The sequence below is a fragment of the Polistes canadensis genome, unplaced genomic scaffold, assembly GCF_001313835.1.
Source record: "Polistes canadensis isolate GaletaPanama2010 unplaced genomic scaffold, ASM131383v1 scaffold_42, whole genome shotgun sequence".
Classification (NCBI taxonomy): domain Eukaryota; kingdom Metazoa; phylum Arthropoda; class Insecta; order Hymenoptera; family Vespidae; genus Polistes; species Polistes canadensis.
In genome coordinates this window covers 355,963-378,458 of record NW_014569589.1, presented here as the reverse complement: position 1 = coordinate 378,458, position 22,496 = coordinate 355,963, and the positions used below count along the sequence as shown (strand labels likewise).

Genomic DNA, 22,496 nt, shown 5'->3' with positions numbered 1-22,496 from the left:
GTCTGACGAGTAGGAGTCCTACCGAACGATGCTTTAAAAAAAAGAAAAAAAGAAAGGAAAAAATAAAAAGAGAGAGAAAGAGAGAAAGGAAAAAGGATAAAGAAGTAGTAGAAGTAAGGCAAAAACCTGAAGAAGAAGAGTGAGAGAGAGAAGAATAACTAACAAAAAGAATATATTGCAGAAAAGGGAAAACGCGTGCGCGAGCGCGCATTATGCTAGCGAACTGAAAATGAGTGAAATATTCTTATGCGTAACTGCATATTCTTTCTTTCCGTTAAGCGTATTTCAGATACATATGTACACATATTCCCATTCTCTCTCTCTCTCTCTCTTTCTATTTCTCTCTATCACTTTCTGTCTGTCTGTCTGTCTGTCTCTCTCTCTCTCTCTCTCTCTCTCTCTCTCTCTTCTATCTCTCTCTTTCTCTCGCTCTCTTTCGTTATCGATTAACGGAATTCGCTTCTGCCGTTCGTCGCGACTCATCGTCGGAAAATGTTAAAAGGATCGACGTGGGCAGACGTCGATGAATTCTTCTTTTCTTCTATATTTTGTACTCCTTTTTTTCCCCTTTTATTTCTCTTTCTTCCTTTTCTCTCTCTCTCTCTCTCTCTCTCTACATATTGTCTACGTCCGACCAAAAGTCACTAACAACACTTTTGGCACGAAATGACTTATGCAGTTTATATATAAGATTAAATATTTCATAAATAATACAGAGGAAAAGTTTACTAAGCATAATTAATAGTATGGAAAAGTATACTTTTTGTCTAAATCTGATTTTTGTAATTAAAAATGTTGTTAGACTAGCAACTATTCAGTCAGATTAACATAAATGTTTGTTAGTGACTTTTGGTTGAATATATATATATTTTTTTCTCTCTATAATTCTTTTTCGTTATTCCAATACAAAGAAACAGATACTGAACAACATAGGGGCCTATTCGTGTTAATCCTTTCTCTCTGTCTTTCTCACGCGATGATTTTCGAAGGTGAAATTTCGTGAATGGTTTCCCCGAAACGCAGGCGTACCTGCGCAAATCATTATGCGAGCCTGATTTTCATTCTTATTCGACGAGATAGTAACATGGCCGCCGAAATATCCGCGATACCTTCACTAAAGTTAACCTCCAAATTCGATAAAACCGAATATTCGGGTGTAGAACGGTGAACCAAATGAGAGAGAAAGAGAAAGAGAGAGATCCGTTGAAAGATCTATGGACTCTTTGCGTTCTCGTTCGAATTTTTACAGGTACAGATATAGATAGATAGAAAGATAGAAAAAGAAAAATGATAAAAAGGGAGAAAAAGAAAGGCACAGAGTTTATTTCGCATGAACGAAAGCCTGATATGGATAGAAAAGTGAAAAAGAGAGTAATATGTACACATATATGAGGTATTAAAAAAAAGAGAACTAACGGAGTGACAATGCGACATGTGTACATGTATGTAATGAACAACGTATTATTATTATTATTATTATTATTGTTATTATTATTGTTAATATAAAATAAAGTAGAAAAGAAGGAGGAGAAAACTAAAAGCTTAAAAGAAAAAGTTAAAACAGGGGTTAGGGGGGATGGGGGTGGGATGGGGGTAAAATAAAAAGACAAAAAAATTGAAAATGAAAATGAAAATGAAAATTGCGAACCCGACGTGTCGAAGTTCAAAGGAAGTTCAAATCGACTCTCGCTGGATGCTTCACAGTCTGTGCGTTTCTCTCGATGTGTTCGTGAAAAAAACAAAAAAATAAAACAAACAAAACAAAAAAAGAAAAACGAATAATAAATAAATTAATACGAGAGATAATTAATACAGACAACCGAAAAATAAACTCGTGTATGGGTTAGCCGAAAAATTGTGTAAAATTGGTCGAAGATCTTCATGGTAGTCGTTTGTTAGGATCGAACATGTTGAGTAAATGAAAAGAAAGTTTGAAGCTTTGTTTTTTTCGATTAGAAAATGAAATATGTAATTTTATCTCGGATCATTCAATAACTAGATCGATCCTGCATACGTCAGCCAAAATTTTGAAAAATTTCTCGAAGATCTTTCATGGTGGTCGTTGATTAGGATTGGACATGCCGAGCACATGGAATTTGGGGCTTTCCAATTAGAAAATGAAGTAATTCTATCTCGGACCACATGGAACGGTCGATCGATCGTGCATACGTTAGACGAAAAATATTGAAATTAGTCGAAGATCTCATGGTCGTTGTTTGCTAGAATCAAAGTAGTCGAATACACGGAAAGAAAGTTTTGGGGCTTCTGTTTTTGTCGATATCACTAAAATGAAATAATTTAATCTAGGACCACATGTAATGGCCGGGGCCGATCGATTGTCCCATACGTTAGCCGAAAAATTGTCGAATTGTTTCTTCGATCTTATGATCGTTTGCTAAAATCTAACGTGTTGTTGACGGGCATGGAAAGAAACCGTGGGATTTCTTTTTTTTTTTTCCTTTTTTTTCCTTTCCCGGTTAGGGAATGAAATAATTCTATCTCGCATCAGGCCGATGTAATGGCCGATCGATGAGACGTCATTAATATTTTCAATCCGTTACGGAAATATGAGTTATTAGTAATATCAGGCGAAACGTTTTTACGATTCTTTTCGATGTAACTAGTACGTATGTATGCATGCACCGATCGATTGGTGGAAAACGAATGCGATTTTTAGATTAACAGAGGCCGCGTAATTCCGCGTTAGCTGGAGGTAATAAAGGGTGGGGTGGAGGCAACTAGGAGGGCAGAGAGAAAGAGAAAGAGAGGGCGCCGGTGGACTAGCGGGGTTAAGGGGGACTGATGAGGGATTTGTGGGAGGGGCACGGGGAAGTAGATTCGAATCGAAAATTCAAAGGATATACGCGCGGCACGGCGATATGCACTGCGCGCCGCAGCGCTTTTCTCTTCTCTTCCAGCTTTACCACGGAAAAGAGAGAGAGAGAGAGAGAGAGAAAGAGAGTGAAAGAGAGAGAAACAGAATATGTGTATGAGAGAGAGAGAGAGAGAGAGGGCAAAAAAGCGCAGGATTTTATTAAAAAGTCTTATTCCCAGTCGAAATAAGTGATCGATTTTGCATGTAATGTAACCCTATATATTATCTTCCAACGGTGTATGAGGGTGCCTTGAGATTTTCAATTGAATGCGTCACAGGACGTCCTTCTGGGCTTGGTGCACGTTCTCCCTTGCCTCTGCAGGGAAGCCCGAACAGTTATTGACCTACCGTACGAGATAAATATTTTCAATCAATTATCGAAAAAGTCCGATCTAACGAAACTATTCGATCAATATCAATAATTTGTAAAGAATAATCTAATCAGAGAAAAATTTTAATTTCTATTACATCGGATCATTGGTAAATTCAATGTTTTATCATAGAACTCGGGACAGGAATTTTGCCATAGTTCGGACAAACATCGCCGTTGGAAAATGTTTTGTCCATACTGGCGTAGCCTCTCTAGTGATACGGGCCGCCATCTTGCGGGACTTTCGGCAAGATCTCGATGGCATCGCAAGCGCGTCATCGTCCCGATGATGCCAACTCGATGATCTCGTCCACTTGGGCTCGATCGGGACTTGAAATTTTCTTTTCTACCAAGCAGGGCGGGGCATCACTTTCGCCGCTTACCTCCTACGTATGGTATATTAGGATTAAAGTGGATCTCGCGTTGTGCCTCGTTCCCACAATAAAGGGAATGTCGCGATATTAAAGCCCGTAAAAGCTACGGAACCCGTAGCTTGCTTTCTTTTTCTTTGCTACTTCTTTCTCTCTCTCTCTCTCTTTCTCTCTTTCTCTTGTCTTCTTCAAGGGATTCCTTGCGTTCGCCCAAACCAGACGGAACCAAACACCAAAATCCTTTCGTCTTATGCCATCTTCTTTTTCCTTCTGTTATAGTCTTCTAACTGATCTCTTCTCCTTCTCCTTCTACTACTTCTTCTTCTTTTTCTTCAAACAAGTCCATCTAGTATCACCATCGGCCTGACCCCATCAGCCAGAACTTTACTTTATTCTTGGCCGTTCGAATCGGACACCTTTAGAAAACTTTCGATGACGTTCTTAAATGATCCCTTTCTTTCTTTTTCGAATAAGACAGAAAGGAATAAAGAGAGAAAGAGGAAGAGAGAGAAAGAGAGAGAGAAAGAGAGAGAGAGAGAGAGAGAGAGAGAGGGAGAAAGTTGGAAATCGATCGATCCTTTCCTCCCTCTCTCTCTCTCTCTCTCTCTCTCTCTCTCTCTCTCTCTCTCTCTCTCTCTCTCTTTTCACCGACTCCAATGGGAACGGTTCCAAACAACGAAATTCAAAAACGAAATCAAACGATTCAAAAGCCCGTCTACCTTTCTAACGCTTTCCTTTCATCCAAATCCAACTCTTACGAAAGAACCTCCGTCTTATTCGTACGCGAACTGGAAAAAAGGAAGAATATAAAAGTAAAGAAAAAGGAAAAGAAAGAAAAAAATTGGTAGTCCCGTCTAGGGAAAACGTCCGACTCAACTTTAGACGACATGGACGAGGAAGAGGAGGTGGAGGACAACAACGTGTAGTCGGTGACGACAAACACGTGGACAGATTTATGGTTAGCTAGTCTAGTTCTTGTTCTCTCTTTTTCTCTGTCTCTCTCTCCTTGTTTTTTGTATTCTTTTTACCGCGTACTGTTGTTTCCTTTTTTTTTTTCCTTTTCTTTTCTTTTTTTTTTGTGTTTTTCTGTTTGTTTCATGCACCACGCGAGATCGGGTCGTGCGCGCTTTGAAAACGTTTAACGAAGAGTGGCAAGTGTCAGTCAAAGGGTGAGAAGAGAAGAAAAGAGAAGAGAAGAGAAGAGAAGAGAAGAGAAGAGAAGAGAAGAGAAGAGAAGAGAAGAGAAGAGAAGAGGGAAGGAGGAAGGGATGAAGAGGGGGTGGTGGAAGGGGGTGGGTGTATATACGGAATCGACGATTGGCTTACATGCCACCTGTAGCACCGCGGGAATGTGGTCGGACTCTCTCTGGGCCGCCACCTCCACCTCCACCTCCACGGTACCAGCACCACCAACCAGTACCACCACCAGTACCAGTACCAGTACCACCAGCAGCAGCAGTAGCAGTAGCAGTAGCAGTTCCACGCGATATCGCTTAGAGAGCCTCCGGTAGAAGGGATTCATCAATAAAGTTTACTATTTTTCCGATATCGTTTTTCCAATTCTATAAATCGTCGTAGCGGAGAGTTCGTACATACGTGCGCGGCGGGCGCACACCGGCGAAAGAGCCCCGTTATGAATGGCCCACGTCGGTTGACGTTAATCTGCCACTTCATCTCTCTCATCCAGGCTCCGCGCGTTGTATTGCGCCAATCTCCCTTCTTCCCCCTACTCATCCTCATCCTCATCCTCATCCTCCAACTCCTCTACCTCTTCTTTTACCTCATCCTCTTGCACATCCCCCTTCCACGCAAGCGAGTAACCGTCCTACCCTTCCACCCCTTAGCAAGCCATCCTCCTAATCAATTGTTTTGTCGGGAGGGTGGTGCGCAGGGTAAGGGAGGATAACTGCTACGCGGAAAAAAAAAAAAAGAAGAAGAAGAGTAGAGTCACGCGAGAGACCCACGGAGGACTGACTGAGAGAATGAGAGACATAGATATAAACGGAGAGAGAGAGAAAAAAAAATACCTTCGACATAGGAGAGGAGCATCCCGTAACGCGCGTTCTCGTTCGTTCCATCGTTCGTCCGTCCGTTCGTTCCATCCGTTCGTACGTCCATCCATCCATCCGTACGTCCGTTGGTCGGTCCACTTTACGCGCCACGCGCGACCACCGAATTAAATCGTCGTCGTGACGCTCGTTTTGGATATCCGCTTGACCTCGAAAAAAAGCAACCTCCATGCATGCCCCGACCTTTATGACATTCTTGATCGCATCGATCCGGATTAATCACTTCCGCTCGCGCCCCTTCTTTTTATTTCTGCTTCTTCTTTTTTCCTTCTTTTTTTTTTCTTTTTTATTATTTTTCCGTGTTCCACTATGCTCTCTTGCTTTTGTTATTTTTTTTTATTTATATGTTTGCTTTTATTCTTTTTTACGCTTCTATTTTTTCCCCCTTTCCTTTCCTCTTTTTTTTTGTGTTTTCTTTTTTCTTTTTTTCATTCTTTCACCCACCCACTTTACTTTTCCCGCCCGCGAGATCGTTTAAAACGTCATTTTTATTATCCCACCCCCTCTCTCTCTCTCTCTCTCTCTTTTTCTCTCTCTCTGTTCATCTACTTTTATTCGTCTTTTTTCTTCTTCTCATTCGTTCGTTCGTTCATTCGTTCTTCAACACGACCCGTGATCTGATTTATTCCGCCACTCTTTTTTTCGGTTATTTAATCTTCATTGATAATGACGAATGAATGCACTTGCCGTGGAGAAACAAATATGCGTTATCTTTCAAAACTTCTTTTTATTCGTTCTCAAGAAAATGCCGTACTAACAATTAGTGACAATAGTATTTGGATTGTTTTATCTCTATATCCTATTATCTAAATTATTTACAATTTTTTTCGTGATTTTTTTTTTCCTTCACGTTGATTGAATTAAAAAGTAGTTTTTCACCCTTGTAATTGTAAGGATATATTTTTTTTATTTGTACCGAGGTTTACTTTATTTTCAGAATAATTGACATTTCTATTACACGCGTTACATTGTTGCAACGTTAACGATTTAAGGCAATGATCTATATATTTAAAAATTGACTTTGTATTTTTTTTTTTTATTTTATTTTATTATTTTACGCTAAAGTCAATTTGTACGATTTCAGTCTAAAGATTCTGGAATATTTTTCAGTTTCTTTTATTCTATTTTAATTATTTTTCTTTTTTTTCTTTTTTTTTTTAGCAATACTATATCACTTATGCGTTCCCTTTTTTTTATAATATAATGGAAGCACCAATCGAGCAAAATTTATTTATTTAAGATTATTAGGACGGCGTTGTTACGTTTATTTTTTTTAATTACTATATCGTTTCATCGTTCTCAATACTGTCGATTTTCGTCTATACTCTTATTGATCTTACAGATAATACTTTAGTTATAATACAATTACAATCTTTTTTGCAACGGTACACAAATTCATATCTGTAACGCAAATGTTAAATAAATGTAAAAGGTTCTACATAATTGGAATGTTAATTTAAATGTCTTTTTTTTTTTTTTCTAACAAAACAATTTCAATCTAATTGCTTTTTACTCGGGTTCTCCCTCTTTTTCTCCCTCATTAAATTAAATTAAATTAAAGAGTAAATATATACCTTAAACGAGAAGATATCATTTATATTCTAATAAATGTTCGTTTATAGTTAATATTTAAAGGAACGCAACCCTAAAAGCAACTCTAACTCAATCAAACGAACAAAAAATATCTCAAATAATTTACATTGTACTCGATGTTTCTCAACGAGTACACACACACACATTTTCTTAAGAATAATAATAATTTATATCTATTAATATATATATAAAATATTTTAATAACGCACTCTTTATGCAGGAATCTTAAATGCGTAAACTTCTGTCTTTTTTGTTTGTCTTTTCTCGACGTTGGATCCAATAAAAAAGAAAAACAAAAAACCATTTGTATATAAGGTAATGAAATACTTTAGCATATAAAAATAAAATAATGAAATCCATTCGCGCTTTACCAGTAACGACAAAATATTCCTTTGAAAAACCTACATGCAAAATACTTTCTATATCAGAGCTTCTCAAACATTTCCACTTGGTGGCCATTTTTTATTCGAGCAAATATTTTCGCAAACTTCGCTTATAGACTCTGTTACTATCTTTTCTTCAACTATCATAAACTCACAGATACGTTAACTACTTTTGAATTAATTTTCGATCGTTACACGTCCAAGAATTTTTCACTTTTGCTACAATTTCAGCGACCCCAAAATTTAGTTACCCCACGACCAATTTTCGACTTTCCTGTACCAATATGTATATAGATATATTTGTATCTATATATTAAAAGTGATATATTACATATGACGAGGCACGAACGTTTTTTAAATGTACTTTCTATTATACATCTACCATCGAACTATAAAACGTAAAAATTTATCATCTTTACACGTAGAATGGCACACGAGAGATTAGTTATTTCTAAAGGGATCAAAAAAAACACACACTCATTCGCACACGTACGTACATGCATACATATCTCTCTCGTGAATATTATTTTAACGTTTCCATTTACACGCAAAAAAAAAATGTATCCATCACAGTACGATGTATTCTTGTACTATCTAATTGTAAAATTTATGAATGTAATTAATTTGGAATTCTAAAATTATTTGTCCTATTATTTGCAAAGGTACTTTTGTAAAATTACAAAATATTTGAAAATTTTGAACACTATTCCTAAAATCAAATTATATGCCCTATAATTTGCGAAGGTACTTTTGTGTAATTAAACATTTAATTTGGAATTCTAACACTAAATTATATGCCCTATAATTTACAAAGGTGTACGAGGGTGGATTGAAAAGTTTGGAGAATTATTTTCAAAAATAAAAATTAAGTTTGTCCGAAAAATAAATTGGTTTCTATATCAGAGACTCAAAACTATTCCATCCAACCCACGTACAAAATGCATCGGCAATAAAATCTAATAGGGTTGTTTAATACATTATTAAATCTTTCCCTATTGGATAATAATCAACGATGAACTCGGTACTGAAACATTAAACATTTCTGATCAGATTTTGGAAAAAAACAGAATAAAATACAATGTTACGTTTTCATCTACCGAATACAATTGTACAGATATTTGTCTTCTTCTTCTTCTTCTTCCGATAATCATTCTTTCCAAGATACAGTAATGTCACGCAACTCGCGTCCCTCAGGAATGTCGACGTTGTTGGTACTGTTCACTAATTTCTTCTTACTTTGATAATTTTTATCATCGAAACATACGACTTGATCGTTGCCAATAAAATCATTTTTAACTTGTTTGGATGACAAGTTTTTTCCTTCCAAACGAAATACGCGACATGGAAATATGACGATTAGGATTGACATGATCGATCCAATAACCAAACCAGCCAATACGTCCCACCAATGGTGCCTATTGTCTCCAATTCTACTCAATGAACATAGCACTGCCCACATTGATACCAAAAACTGCAACCATGGTTTCATCAACAACGTTCTATCCGTCATACGTTGTTGCAAATAACACTGGAAGAATATTAATAATTATTTAGCGTTAATATATATATATATATATATATATATTTTTTAATGTGTTTATAATTGTTAATAAATTCACTTACTACGACAAAAATAGAAGTAAATACAGAAAGGGCCGAGTGAGCCGATGGAAAAGATTTACTCGAATCTGCTATGAACCAATTGGAATCGTCCACATTTGTGCAAGTGTACGTCTCGATGTATCTGGAAATTTAATTTATAATTAAGAAAAATATTTTATTAATATTTTAGTTTCGTTTTGTAATGAAAATAAATAAAAATCGATCAATAAAATAAACCTACGGTCGATACGAGAATAAAATCTGTTTCATATCGTGCAGTCGGTAGTTATAATTACATAACATTTATTATATTAATTTATTACATTTAAAGATGATAGTTAAAATGTATTGCAACGTTTAAGCTTATTATTTTATTCGAAATCAGACGAAAAGTTAACATACTTCAACAATCAGTTTCCAGGTTTCTACATTATCGACCATAATTACATTTTTTAATATAATTTAATTATTTTGTTAAAATTCGTATAAAAAATATGCCTAATGTGAGTTAAATTAAACTAAAACCTATGATCCCTCGAAATAACAATAAAATTCGTTAATAATTATGTATTTTCTAATTTTAATTCTTTCATATTAATTTTAGAAATATAAAGCAAATAAAATTAGAAATAATGAAAGATTTTTAATGAAATTGAATTGAATTTGAAATTATTGAAGGTTGATAGGTTTCTACATAACTTTGATAATATAATTTGATATATATATACGTACTCGTTCGTACAATTTCGAGCTTCCAGAGGTTGGCACGTATGAAAGAAATGTGGCCTAGGTTCTCCAATAACTATTTTCATAACGTTACATCCAACAACCAATGTGATAATTCCTATCAAATAATGGCCATACCAAAACCACACTTGTTTTAATCTTGAGTTATTACTATTTGTTTCTGTATCGTAACTATTACTTGTGTGGCTAGCGCATTCGATGACCCACATCTAAAAAAACAAAAACAAAACTATACATTAAATGATTAACAAAAAAGATAACTTCAATAAAGAGAAAATTACAAAATGTAATTAAAACTATAAAAATGTGAAAAAAGGAAAGTTTTTAAAAATATATATTTCCGATGACAAATCATAAAAATTCCAATAACTTACCACGAGAATTGGCATAGTAGCGGTAACAGTTAATAAAACGGCAACGGAAACTGTGTCTCCGGTAAATTTAAAGGAAAGTTTCGGATCATTGCAGAAAAAGCCGATTTGATTGCGTGGAATATTACCAAATTCCAATAATCCCATAAGCACGATCACTAAAAAAAAAAGAAATCAAATCAATTCTAATAAAAAATTAGATAATCATTTAATTACGTTTTTGCTTCGAATTGATCAATATCACAGTTCTTACGCAAATATTATATTTTTTATTATTCTTGCTCTGCACTTTGCAAAATAACATTTATTACAAACTTTATGAAAAGTAAATGAAAAAATAACATAAAAAAGAAGTTTCCCGATTACTGCAATGTTTGAAGTTGCATCAGCACGATAAATATGGTTTATTACTCATCTTGAGATTTCTTTTTCTAACAAAAAGTGCAGGTAAAAAAAAATTAACCTTTTGTGATTTTTATCATTATTTCATCGATGTACATGCATGAAAAAAGTACGTACAATAAAAAGATTATTTCTGTTTGATTTAAATCTTATTGAAACGTTTTTATGAGTAACGTGAGTTCTTTTCAAGGAGAAAAATTTGCGTCACTTAACGAACGAGTGTTCTTTACATTACATTTTAGGATAATTATAGTACAATCATAGGATTCAATTTATCAATAGCTGTCTAATTTTATTGACAATGAATAAAAGTCTAATAGTTCTGAATAAGAAAACGTGTATTTTAATGGCATGATTCGATTCATAATTGATTATTACATAATTTTAACTAGACTTATTTTTCTATTCTTATTTAATTAAAGAAATTAGATAAATTATTTCTAATAAAAAAATAAAATACTTTCATAAATATTTTAATTTTGTATTAAATGACAATTGATTTATAAAAATATAATCTTTCTTCAATTGCAAATTAAGAAAAATGCACTATGAATGACGTTTAATTAAATGATTAAATGTATGTTTATGCAAACGCATATGTAATAAAAAAATACAACAAAAAAAAAAAAAAAAAAAAAAGAACAAATTATATTTTCTGTTCTTTACGCAAATTATATCAATGAAAAAAAAAGAAAACTCACCAAGGTGCGATACAAAAACTCGCTTAAAGAAAAGGAATAATAAAAATTAGATGATAACGAAAATGCGTCTTACAATAAATACATTTTACTTAATATAAACTATATTAATAATATTTCACACTCTACAAAACAAAATAAACAAAATATTATAAAAAAAAGAATAAGAGAACAAAAAAACAGCAATAGCCGAGGAATATAACTTCTTATTAATATTTATAAGTGCAACTTACGGAAGCTGTATTGATTACGTCGTTGAAATGATAACGCAGTTATTTTTCTCCAATTACATACGATATTGTTTTTCATTCGTTTTTTCTCATACAAGCCTAGTTTATCTCGTAAATACATTTTTTTATGCGAAAAAAAAATAACGTATTTGTTATGTACATACAACTAATAAGTTAAGAAAAGCAACTAACACAAAAAGAAAAACAAAAAACATTTAAAGATAAAAATTAGAAAAAAAAAAGAATTGAAAGTTAGATAATGAAATGAGAGATAACACTCATCACTATTAGGCTATTATTATCCTTATGAGTGAAGAAACTTTTAAAATACCTAACCATATAATATAATATAGTAAATCTTCAACGCTTGCGCGTTGTGACTAAACGCTCAGCTGATTTCACTAGACAGACGATAATAGCAAGAGTGGGGGAATAATGAAGAATGGGGGAATAAAGAAGAGTGGGGAGAATGGAGAACCACGTGATTTCGCACTATAGTAAAACTATAGCCGCGCTAATCGCGTACTATTTCTTCTTTAATTTTTTAAATGTCATTAGCTAGATTACAAAGGTAATCTACACACACAAAAAAAAAAAATATATATATATATATAATACCTGGTTAATATATATAGCCGTCTATGAATTAATTTTTTCCGAATTTAAATGACTTCATTTTCTATTGTAATTTTTCCAATTAAATTAACATGTGAAATAAATTCGAGGTCAACGAGGTACGACTTTGTAAGTTTATACGTTTTTTAAATTTTTCAGTGTTATCATTACACTAATAGATAAGACGAAATGGTAATAAAATCTTACGCAAATTTAAAAAGTTACTATCATTTGATAAATGTACTTTAGTAATATTTGTTTGTGTTTACAATATGTTTTATCTATAAGAAGAAACGAAGCTACTTTTCCAACGATAATAATAGTTGTTTGCAATTTTGTTATAAGTACACCTGGGTATCCAAGAGCTTAGCAACGATAAAATAAAACTTAAAAGGATTTATTCAGGTAACAAACTATGTCTTGAATCTATTCTAATGTGAATCACCCCGGCAAAGCTTATGACTCACAATGAATGGAGGAGACAATAGGCTTGACTAGTGCTGCACGATGATTTTATCTATGATCAAACGTATTAACAATAAATATATTTGATTTATTGGTATGCGCACGAGTAACAATATTAATTAATATTGACATAAGTGATTCTATTAAACAATACTTATGAACATAAACAATATAGATGTACTACGATTAAAATATAGAAATAATTTTCGGTTGATTAATTGTTTCATCTAATGAAGAAAGGTACGTTTGATAAAGAAAAAAAAAAAAACCAACACGAACGTATCATTTCCATTTCATACGGTTTGTTGATTCAATGATACATTATACGTGTGTGTCTCTATGTGCGTATGTATTTTATATATGATGTATATGAGAGAAAGAAAGATGAGCGTAAATTTAATAGTACGAGCTTATTGCTTGGAAAATTCTAGACGTAGAACCATCTGTTCAGTATTGAATTACAGAGTTCGTAGTCCTCATTGACAATTTTTGTTGCTATTATTGTCGTTTTACTATCCTTATAAGCGCGAGAAAGTTTAACTGTTAAAATATTCGTCCATACATATGTACGGGTGCGCGAAAGTGTCTGCATAAAATGTATGTATAGTATATATTTGTATATACATGTATTTATATTTAGTGCATATGATTAGAACGAATTTGAGTCGTTGCATTGAGTGCAATTTTTAATCTTAAAAATGACTAAACGTGCATGTGCCAAATATGAGATAATTACAATTGATGTTGAGAAATTAAAGTGAAAATAAATCTATTTATAAATTAACAAAAAATATATGGGGTTACCTATTATTGCTATCAGCACGTCGATCAGGATTACCCAGCGTATCGTGTTCTTGCAAACACTCATGATCTTGGGTATCGTTTGGTTTTCCACCACGTTACCCGCCTTATCAATTGCTATTCCTTCTTCCAACGAGGTTGTACTGCACCGAGTCAGCTGTTCAGTCGATCTCTATTCGAACAAAATTAATTTTTCATTCATTTTATTATTATTTTATTTGTAATATATTGTAAATAAATAATTATATTTATCTTTTAATAATATCCTTATGCAAAAAATAAAATTATAATAAATATAATAATATTTTTTATTAATTATAATAATTGATATCAAGTATTTTTTTTTAATCCGAAATATATCACTTTTTAATTATTCACATTAAATCTATTATTTTTTTTTTATTTATAAATTTTATGACAGCCTAGAATGATAAAAGAAAATAATATTTGTGTAAAGTTTTCTATTATCTTTGTTTAATTAATGCTAAATACGTAAGTTAATCTGATTACATATCAATCTTGTCATTATCTAATTTATTTTCGTCATCTTATCGTATTTTGTAATAAAAAAAAAACAAAAAAAAACTAAAATCTGCATATATTTAATACGTGAAAGAACATTGACATGAGAGAAAGAAACGTGCGGTCATTTTTCTTTCCTTGCAACTCGAAACTGCATTAAGATTGAATCAACTTTCTACCGCAAACCGCGAAAAGTAATGCGATCGGTCAATTTGTCCGAAGAATTGCACATTTCTTTTCCTTTTCATTCTTTTTAATCCAAAGTGATAAGCAACCGTTGATAAATGTTTCTTTTTAATTAAATACAGTTAACGAGAATTATGCTGACTATTCATAATTGTTTACACATTAATTCGAATTAATGTTTATAATAATAAAAACAAAAAATTCTCGTATATTTAAACGAATGCATACAACGAAAACAAAAAATACAAGGGAAAAACTTTAGAATCTAACTTTTACAATAATTCAAACACATTTTTTACAAATAACACACGCGTACATAAATAATTCAATGCAATATAGTATTATTATTAATAATAATAAAAAAATTGATAATTGAAACAAATTGCAATGAGAATGCAGAATTTAGAATAAATTCTCCACACCGTATTTGATCTTGAAAGCATGCTGCTGATTCAGTAAGACAATAATAATAACAATAACAACAATAATAATAATCATAATAATAATAAGATGGTGTCTGCTTACGGGTGAAAGAGCAAGCCCTAATTATGAGTGAAACGTTCGTCGAGCTCGAGATTGTACTGAATGAATCGTACGTTGAAGTATGGTGTGTGTTAGCAGTGTGGCTAATACGTTCTTGTAGGTTCATTGAAGAAGTTAGGAGAAAACTCAGAATGAGAGACAGACAGACAAACAGAGAGAAAGAGAAAGACAGAGAGAGAGTGAAAGAGAAAAACGATCTTCACAGGCACGATCGTAAATGCGATCTTCACGCGTTAACAACCACCATTATCGTCAGCACCATCAGCACCATCATAACCATCGTCATCATCATAGTGATGGTAATCATCGTCACCGTGATCCTAGTCATGATGACGACAATAAAAAGACTCCTTTTAATAGGATTCGTTTCTAGTAAGTGTGAGTATTCGAATTTTGATTCTTAGTATTATTGGAAAACCTTTTAAGGGTCTTCGAACATGTTGACTTGGTCATATGTGGAATTATTGTAAGATGACTCAACTGATTTATGAATTTAGTGTTAGGAGTTCGTTATTTTTGTTTTTTTTATATCCTTATTTGATCAACGCGTTCTATCGATTGTAATAGGAATAATAATGTTTTCGTTTAATTAGGTTAGTTTATTTTTTTGTATACATTTTAATCTTGAACGCAATACTGATTTTATTGTAAATGTTTCGATCATTTATTTTATAAAATACTGGCTAATATTAAGTACAATATATATTGAAAGATATTAATCTGTTATGAACTATAATAATTATAATTATTAATAGCATTAATAGTAATCTATACTAATGCATAACTACCATGCAATTACATAATTCATATATCAATTTCTATTACTAATTGTAATAATAATAATTTGTTAATTCAAATAAAAATACAAATAATACATTGTAATTATTAATAACGATTGATGACTATAATAAGTGACATGATTATTACAAAAAAAAATAATATAAAAATTAAAAATAAGAAAAAAAAAAAGGTGGAAGTATAAGAATATAAACGTGTAATTAAATATTGAAATACTTCAACTAAAAAGATTGTTCTACAAATTTGAAAATAGCGTCACATCCCTTAATGTAATTATTAATATTATAATCATTAATGCCTATTGTGTTGAATGTACGATTACTATAAAAAAAGAAAAAACCAGACAGGAAGGAAGAAGAATAAACGTGTATATAAAAAAACAAGTACTTAAGTACTTAAAAAGTACACGGTCCTAAAAATTGGAATATGTCGGTGCACCCCCTTAAGATCGGAAGCAACGAAGCGTGAATTATCCCGGGGAAGTTGACGCATCCTCGAAAAACGAAATGAAACGGATGGACTTGTAGCATAAGTGCTTCAAGAGAAAGAAAGAAAGAAAGAAAGAGAGAGAGAGAGAGAGAGAGAGAGCAATTATTCGCAGTTCCTCAAAGGCGCCGACATAAAGGGCCCTACTTTCTCGCCATTCTCCTACATCTTGATGAACCTTCAACAACAATTTTCCCTTCCTTTTCTTCTATTTGATTTTTTTTTTTCTAAAAATCTTCGTTTATCTAATGCAACCCCACGCAAACTAATCCACCCCCTTTCAAACTTTTCAGAGTAAAGGGAGATAAAAAGGTTTCCCATCTTTTCAGTGTTTGCGTCTACGTACATCGAGGATGGGGTCGGTGACGGGGGAAGGAGGGGGAGAACGACGAGAAGAAATGTTTTTAATCACACTTAGCGAAAAATTAAAATTAAAAAAAAATATATATATAATAAAGAACAATAGACATGAAATATTCGCCGTACACTTCAATAAGAAGTTAATAGAAAAAATTTATTTGTTTATTAAATTTTATTATTATTATTATTATTATAATTATAATAAATAGACGTGTTTGTTTTGTATTTAAACAAAAAATTGTTAATTAAAATTTAATTTCGATATCATAAAAAAAAAAGAAATATAAAAAGATTGCTTCGACCTTTTTTTTTTTGTATTCGGCAAAGGGACGATAATTACTTTCGTTGTCGCGTCACATTCGAAACTCACCCCCCAACCCTTCTTTTGCCCCTTTCTTCTTTCTTTTTTTCCTTTTTCTTTTCTCGTTTTGTTCGTCGTCACGAAATTTCTTTCGATATTATTTTTCTGACGGGTTCGTAGAAGCAACGAGCAAACACTTTGCTAACGTCGACAAATGTCTCCTTCTCCTCCTCCTCCTCCTCCTCCTCCTCCTCCTCCTCCCCTTCCTCTTCATACTCAACCCTTTACAATCGTTTCAGTGTAATCGTGATATAAAAAAAAAAAAAAAAAGAAAGAAAGGGTGAGAGGGAGGGAGAAACAAAAGACAACAGGCGGATGCTGTCGTTTCACGTGTCTCCGAGTTAGCAGTGACAGGCTGAAAGCTTACGCTTGCTTTATTATAATTTGTCATCGTTGACAAAATCTTAGAACGATTATTATTAACCATTTGAACTTTTGTATGAGCCAATAGATGATGATTATATAGATTTGTTATTAATCTAAAAAAAAAAAAAAAAAATTCATCAAAATAATTCAAATATGATAAAGTAATTTTAACAAATCAAACTTCTCCTCCAAAATAAATAAATAAATAAATAATAGTAAATATAAAATTATATGACATGTGTGCTAGTCAATAAAAAATCGTTTATGTGTGCATGCGTGTTGTATTATAATTTGTATAAAAAAATCACTCACCCGAAACTTTCTTTGATATCAATCTTCCGTACGAATAAAATGAAAAAAATAAAAAATAAAAGAAAAAACAAGAATTTTATGACACAAAAAAAGTGTGATTATAATAAATAAATTAAATTAAAAAGAGACTTGCGCTGATATTTTTTATTTTAACGAGAATAATATGTGGTCTATAATAATACTAATAATAATAATAATAATAATAGTAATGGTTGTAAAGCACAGTGATGTTTCCGCGTTGACGTTCGAGAAGCAACTGCAACTTTTAATAGTGGTTTTCAAACCACCAACAAGCAACCCATGCAAATCGAAGCCGAATAAAGCCGAGTCGAGAGAAAGACATGAAGTCGATACGTTCGTGATCTCGTTTTTAATTCTGTTTTATTATTATTTTTTTTTTTTTCTGTAAATAATCGTTAAGCAAATCAAACGATAATATTTCATTAAAATGAAACGATCAATTAAATAAAATTACTTATAAACAAGCGCGTTTATAAATGTTCAATATAAAATAATCAAATATATCTGATCGATCATAGATAGTTATTATTATTATTTGTTGCATTGTAAATTAATTGTTTCCGTTTGATTTAACAAACGACAAACTAAACGAGTTATATGTATTTTTGTAATCTTTTTTACTGTAAAAAACAAAATTGTATATATTAAGACAATATCATGTATTACAATTTTCTTTCTTAGTTTCGTGTTGATTCTTTTTTTTGACGCTTGTAATTTTATTTTATTGTAAAAATCAAAATTTGACGTATCGTGCATTTTACATTTCTTCTTCTCACCTTTCTCTTTCTTTCCTTATTTATTCCTTTTTTCTGCCAATTGTAAATTTCATTCGTTTGTAAAAAGAAAAATTTTCATGCACGTTTCACTTCTTCTGTTTTTTTTTCTTTTTCTCTTAAGTTTTTAACTTAATTAAAGTAAAATTCAAAAGAGAGGGGGTTAACTTGGAATGCAAGATGTATCGTGCCACAAACGAGATACGTGTTAGGAACGTATGACAGTAGTTAAGGGTTAATAACGTTTGTCTATGAAACGCGATAACATCCGCATTTTCAGAGGGGACATCTCTCTCTCTCTCTCTCTCTCTCTCTCTCGCTCTCTTTCACTCTCTCACTCGAAAGAAAAAAGAAAGAGAGAGAGAGAGAGAGAGAGAGTGCGCTTGCGCGCACGCGAACTACCAACCGTGCACTTTTAGCTTAACTCGGCTGTCATTATGAAATAATTAAAAGGGAAAAGCTTATAATCTAACTTAAAAAGAGGGTTCGTACGGCAATGAGGAACTTCGTTCCACTGCTCTCATTTGAAACTCTCGTCTTGTTTCGATCACGTTAACGATTACTACCTTGACTATAATCACGGAACAAATTATAATCATAGACGATAGAAATCACTTTTTCTTTTCTTTTTTTTTTATTTTTTCTTCAATTAAACAAATACAAAAGTATGCTACTCGATTATTCCTTTATACATGACAAACCTCTAAATAAATCATATATGTTTTGCGTTTCTTTTTTTATTAATCTCTTTTGATGTTTTTTATTAGATAATAAGATTAATTTCTCTTTTTTGACCGAAATATAAATTCGAAGATATATATAATAATCTCGAAAAATGATTAAATTATTTTATTAATCTTTATTTTATTATATATATTAGATATTTAGATAATGAGATACTTTTGTATATAATATTTTTGTTTTTTATTATTATTATTATACGATAAATATTAAAGTAACTACAAACGAATTTTATTATATTCTTTGTACGAGTACGTGCCACGCACGAAACTGTAAATTCTTTTTAATTCTTTTTTTTTTTTCTCCATAATTCTTTGTATAAAGAAAAAGTGTAAATTTTGTAATGAAATTTACATTGTCGACTGGTGAAATATGCATGGATGTATTTGAGATAAAGAAAGAAACAATATACGTTTGAATACTTGTCCACAGTATAATTTTGAACGGATTAAACGGAATATTGGAGAGCTTCTCTCCCCTATACCTTAATGTGTGGGTGTCTGTTCGTGTGGGTGTGTATGTATATATACAAATGAGTAGGTGTACTCTGGGCCTGATACTTGGTTACATGGGGGTTCTCGAAACATGCTCAAAAGATCCAGGAATAGCTAGCTAACTGGCTGGCCCTGCATCGAGGACATCTTGCTTTCTGTTTGATAAATCTCCAAGTGTATGCTTTTCAAGACACGTACAAATATAAAAACGAAAATAGTGAGGGAATAACAAAATAACAAAAAATAATAAAAAGAAATAAAAATTAATTAAATTCTACGTAACACACGTGACTTTTGAACAAAATTTTTCTCGTAATATTTCTTTTTAAACATAAACGTACCTCTTTTAACGTTCAAATAATTTCTACAAATATTTATACAAAAAAGAAATAAATTTAAAACGAATAAAAATGTAAAGTAAGATAATAACAATAACAAAATAAAAATTAATCACATTCGACGTAAAGTACTTTTAAACAAAATTATTGTTGGAATTTTTCTTTTTTAACACGAACGTTCCTTACTATTTCGTTCAAATAGTTTCTATCACGTATTCGTGAAATAAAAAAAAACAATAAAGGTATTCAACGAAGAGTGTGTATGTGTGTGTGTGTTTGAAATGATAAAATATATATCATATCTAAGATAACGTACTTATCGAAAATATAATTTTAAGTTAGTATCTGAAATATTATATGATAAGAATAGGATTAATATAAAAGAATATTCGTATTCAATACGATGCATCTTAAATTAAATTTGTTTTATCTTTCGATCTTAATAATTTATACATGTAAAAAAAAAAACTATAAGTGAATATGTATCATAAGAATGAATCAGATAATCGATCCTTTTCTTAAGAAAAATTCATCTCATTCTTATGATAATTTTATTTTGAAGAATTTCATTTTCATTCCATCTAAATCATCTTACATTAGATATGGTAGATACATCATGCATACAAATTTTATTCTAATGAATATATTATATAGAATCAAATAATTACAAACAGAAAAAAAACATTCAAAAGCGTATAAATAAATGTTCTATTCATTCATTATTATTAATATAATAAAATAAATGAATCAGTACTGTAAACATTTTATTAATACTTTAATTTATATATATATAAATAAATAAAAAATAAATATATTATTTCTTGAATGTGTTATATATTATATTTATAAATCAAAAATACCTGAATAGAGGACGTGCATGTACGTAGTTTCGATTAAAAAAAAACAATAGTTGTCCATCAAAGTCTTTATGGGGGAGAAAATTCACAGGGATATATCGTAAATCCATTAACGACCATGGACTCCCTTGTGCGAACTTTAGCGATAATTCGAGAAGACATAGAGAGATATCGTCCTGGTGCGATAAACAGGGATCCTTTTTCTTTTAACACTTCTTTGTCCTACGCCCACTATCATTTCACGAAATACACATGATAACAACAACAACAACAACAAAAAACCCCTCGACGAAAGATACTTAATTATATAATAATAATACAAAAATAAACAAAAATAAATGAATTCAATTAAAATCAATATAAAACAAAAATAATGAAATTGAATTTAATGTTGTGAAGAAGAAACCAAAAAAAATCAAATAAATATAGAAAAATGAAGTAAGAATTTAAGTAAATTAGCAACATTAAATAAATAGATAAACAATAAAATAGATAGAACAATGGGATGTAAGGTCCGTGTTGTTCAGTCTAACGAAATCGAGCGCTGAACTTCAACTAGCGTATCTCTCATCTTGAATCAACGACTTCCTCGCAAGCTCAAATTAAATGCTCCTACCCACCCTCACGTCTTCCCACTCTTACAACGAGGAGGGAGGGATTCCACGCGCCGCCACAACTCCTGGACTGACTGACTGACTGACTGAGTGAGTAACTCAGTGAGTGAGTGAGTGAGTGAGTGAGTAAGTGAGTAACTGACTGATGTGAGTGAGTTACTGACTATGAGTGAGTGAGTGAGTGAGTTAGTAAGCAAGCACGTTAGTGCGCGTGTTCCAACTAAACTACTGGGGTAAACGAAACCTTTTCCTTGCAGCTGGTTAATCCTACGCAAACTATTACTCCTTTCGTCCTTTTCTCCTTCTCTTTCTCTTTTTTTTCTATTTCTTTCTCTTTCTTTCTTTATCCTTTAAAGGAATTACGTGTAAAAGGAAACGGACTGGTATACAGTACCGAATAAAAACATATGGCCCTAGATTTTATTTTATTATAAGATTGTTTTCTTTTTTCGTGTGTGTAAATTTGACGAAAGAATCTCTACGATGATTTTATTAATTTTTTTTTTAAATAATTATATATCTGTGTGTTTAATTAAATACACAATATATTTCTATTCAAAACCCGAATTAAAAAACTTTTCTATTTTGTTCTCCAATATTTAATTCGCAAAAAAACATATTCTTTAGTATCAGAATTTATAATTCTAATTTAAATCCAAATATTTACAAATCCCGTGTTTTTATTTTCGTATTTCTGCTTTTTTTTTTTCATCATTTTCAACATTAATATCAACCGAAAACAAGTAAAGTCACGTGAAAGCTAAGATAATAAGATAGAAATAAAAAAGAAACTTCGAGACGTAAACTCGATGACCTTAATATAAATCATGTATCTCTCTCTCTCTCTCTCTCTCTCTCTCTCTCTCTCTCTCTCTCTCTCTCTCTTTTCTTTCTTTTTCTTCGTATGTTAGAACGAAATTCTTATACGATCATAATCATCGAACGTTACTAATTTTCTTTTGAAAATCGATATATCGTTAGATTCCTATTATAGTTAATTTTCACGGCAACGTAATACGTTATTCTGATAAAAGCTACGCCTTCCTTATTACTCATTGCTCTCACTATCGCGATAGAGAATAATCACATGTAATTTTTTCATTTTTATTTATTTATTTTCTTTAACATATTT

At 31.8% G+C, this 22,496-nt stretch overlaps 1 protein-coding gene and 1 long non-coding RNA gene across 4 annotated transcripts in view; both read right to left on the bottom strand.

Annotated features, from left to right (window-relative positions):
* Positions 1-6,141, bottom strand: part of LOC106784967 — a 7,798-nt gene extending 1,657 nt beyond the window's left edge. Inside the window, exons 1-3 of one of the 2 annotated variants that reach the window (XR_001381470.1) lie at positions 4,943-6,141; positions 4,336-4,404; positions 3,090-3,219 (exon numbers count right to left, since the gene is read on the bottom strand). This is a non-coding gene — a long non-coding RNA (uncharacterized LOC106784967). The remainder of the gene's footprint in view (positions 1-3,089; positions 3,220-4,335; positions 4,405-4,942) is intronic. The other variant, XR_001381471.1, reaches the window with a different exon arrangement.
* A 251-nt stretch (positions 6,142-6,392) lies between these two features.
* Positions 6,393-21,080, bottom strand: LOC106784955 (lipid phosphate phosphohydrolase 1-like). 2 transcript variants are annotated; one of them, XM_014745021.1, is made up of 6 exons: positions 20,754-21,080; positions 13,596-13,764; positions 10,385-10,539; positions 9,996-10,219; positions 9,285-9,405; positions 6,393-9,189 (listed from the first exon to the last, which is right to left on the bottom strand). In XM_014745021.1, exons 2-6 carry the CDS (start codon positions 13,657-13,659, stop codon positions 8,809-8,811), a joined length of 945 nt encoding a protein of 314 aa, XP_014600507.1. In that variant the 5' UTR covers positions 13,660-13,764; positions 20,754-21,080; the 3' UTR covers positions 6,393-8,808. The 2 variants fall into 2 exon arrangements, with proteins under 2 accessions (XP_014600507.1, XP_014600506.1); XM_014745020.1 differs by lacking the exons at positions 13,596-13,764; positions 20,754-21,080 and adding an exon at positions 11,715-11,847.
* Positions 21,081-22,496: the final 1,416 nt, after the last annotated feature.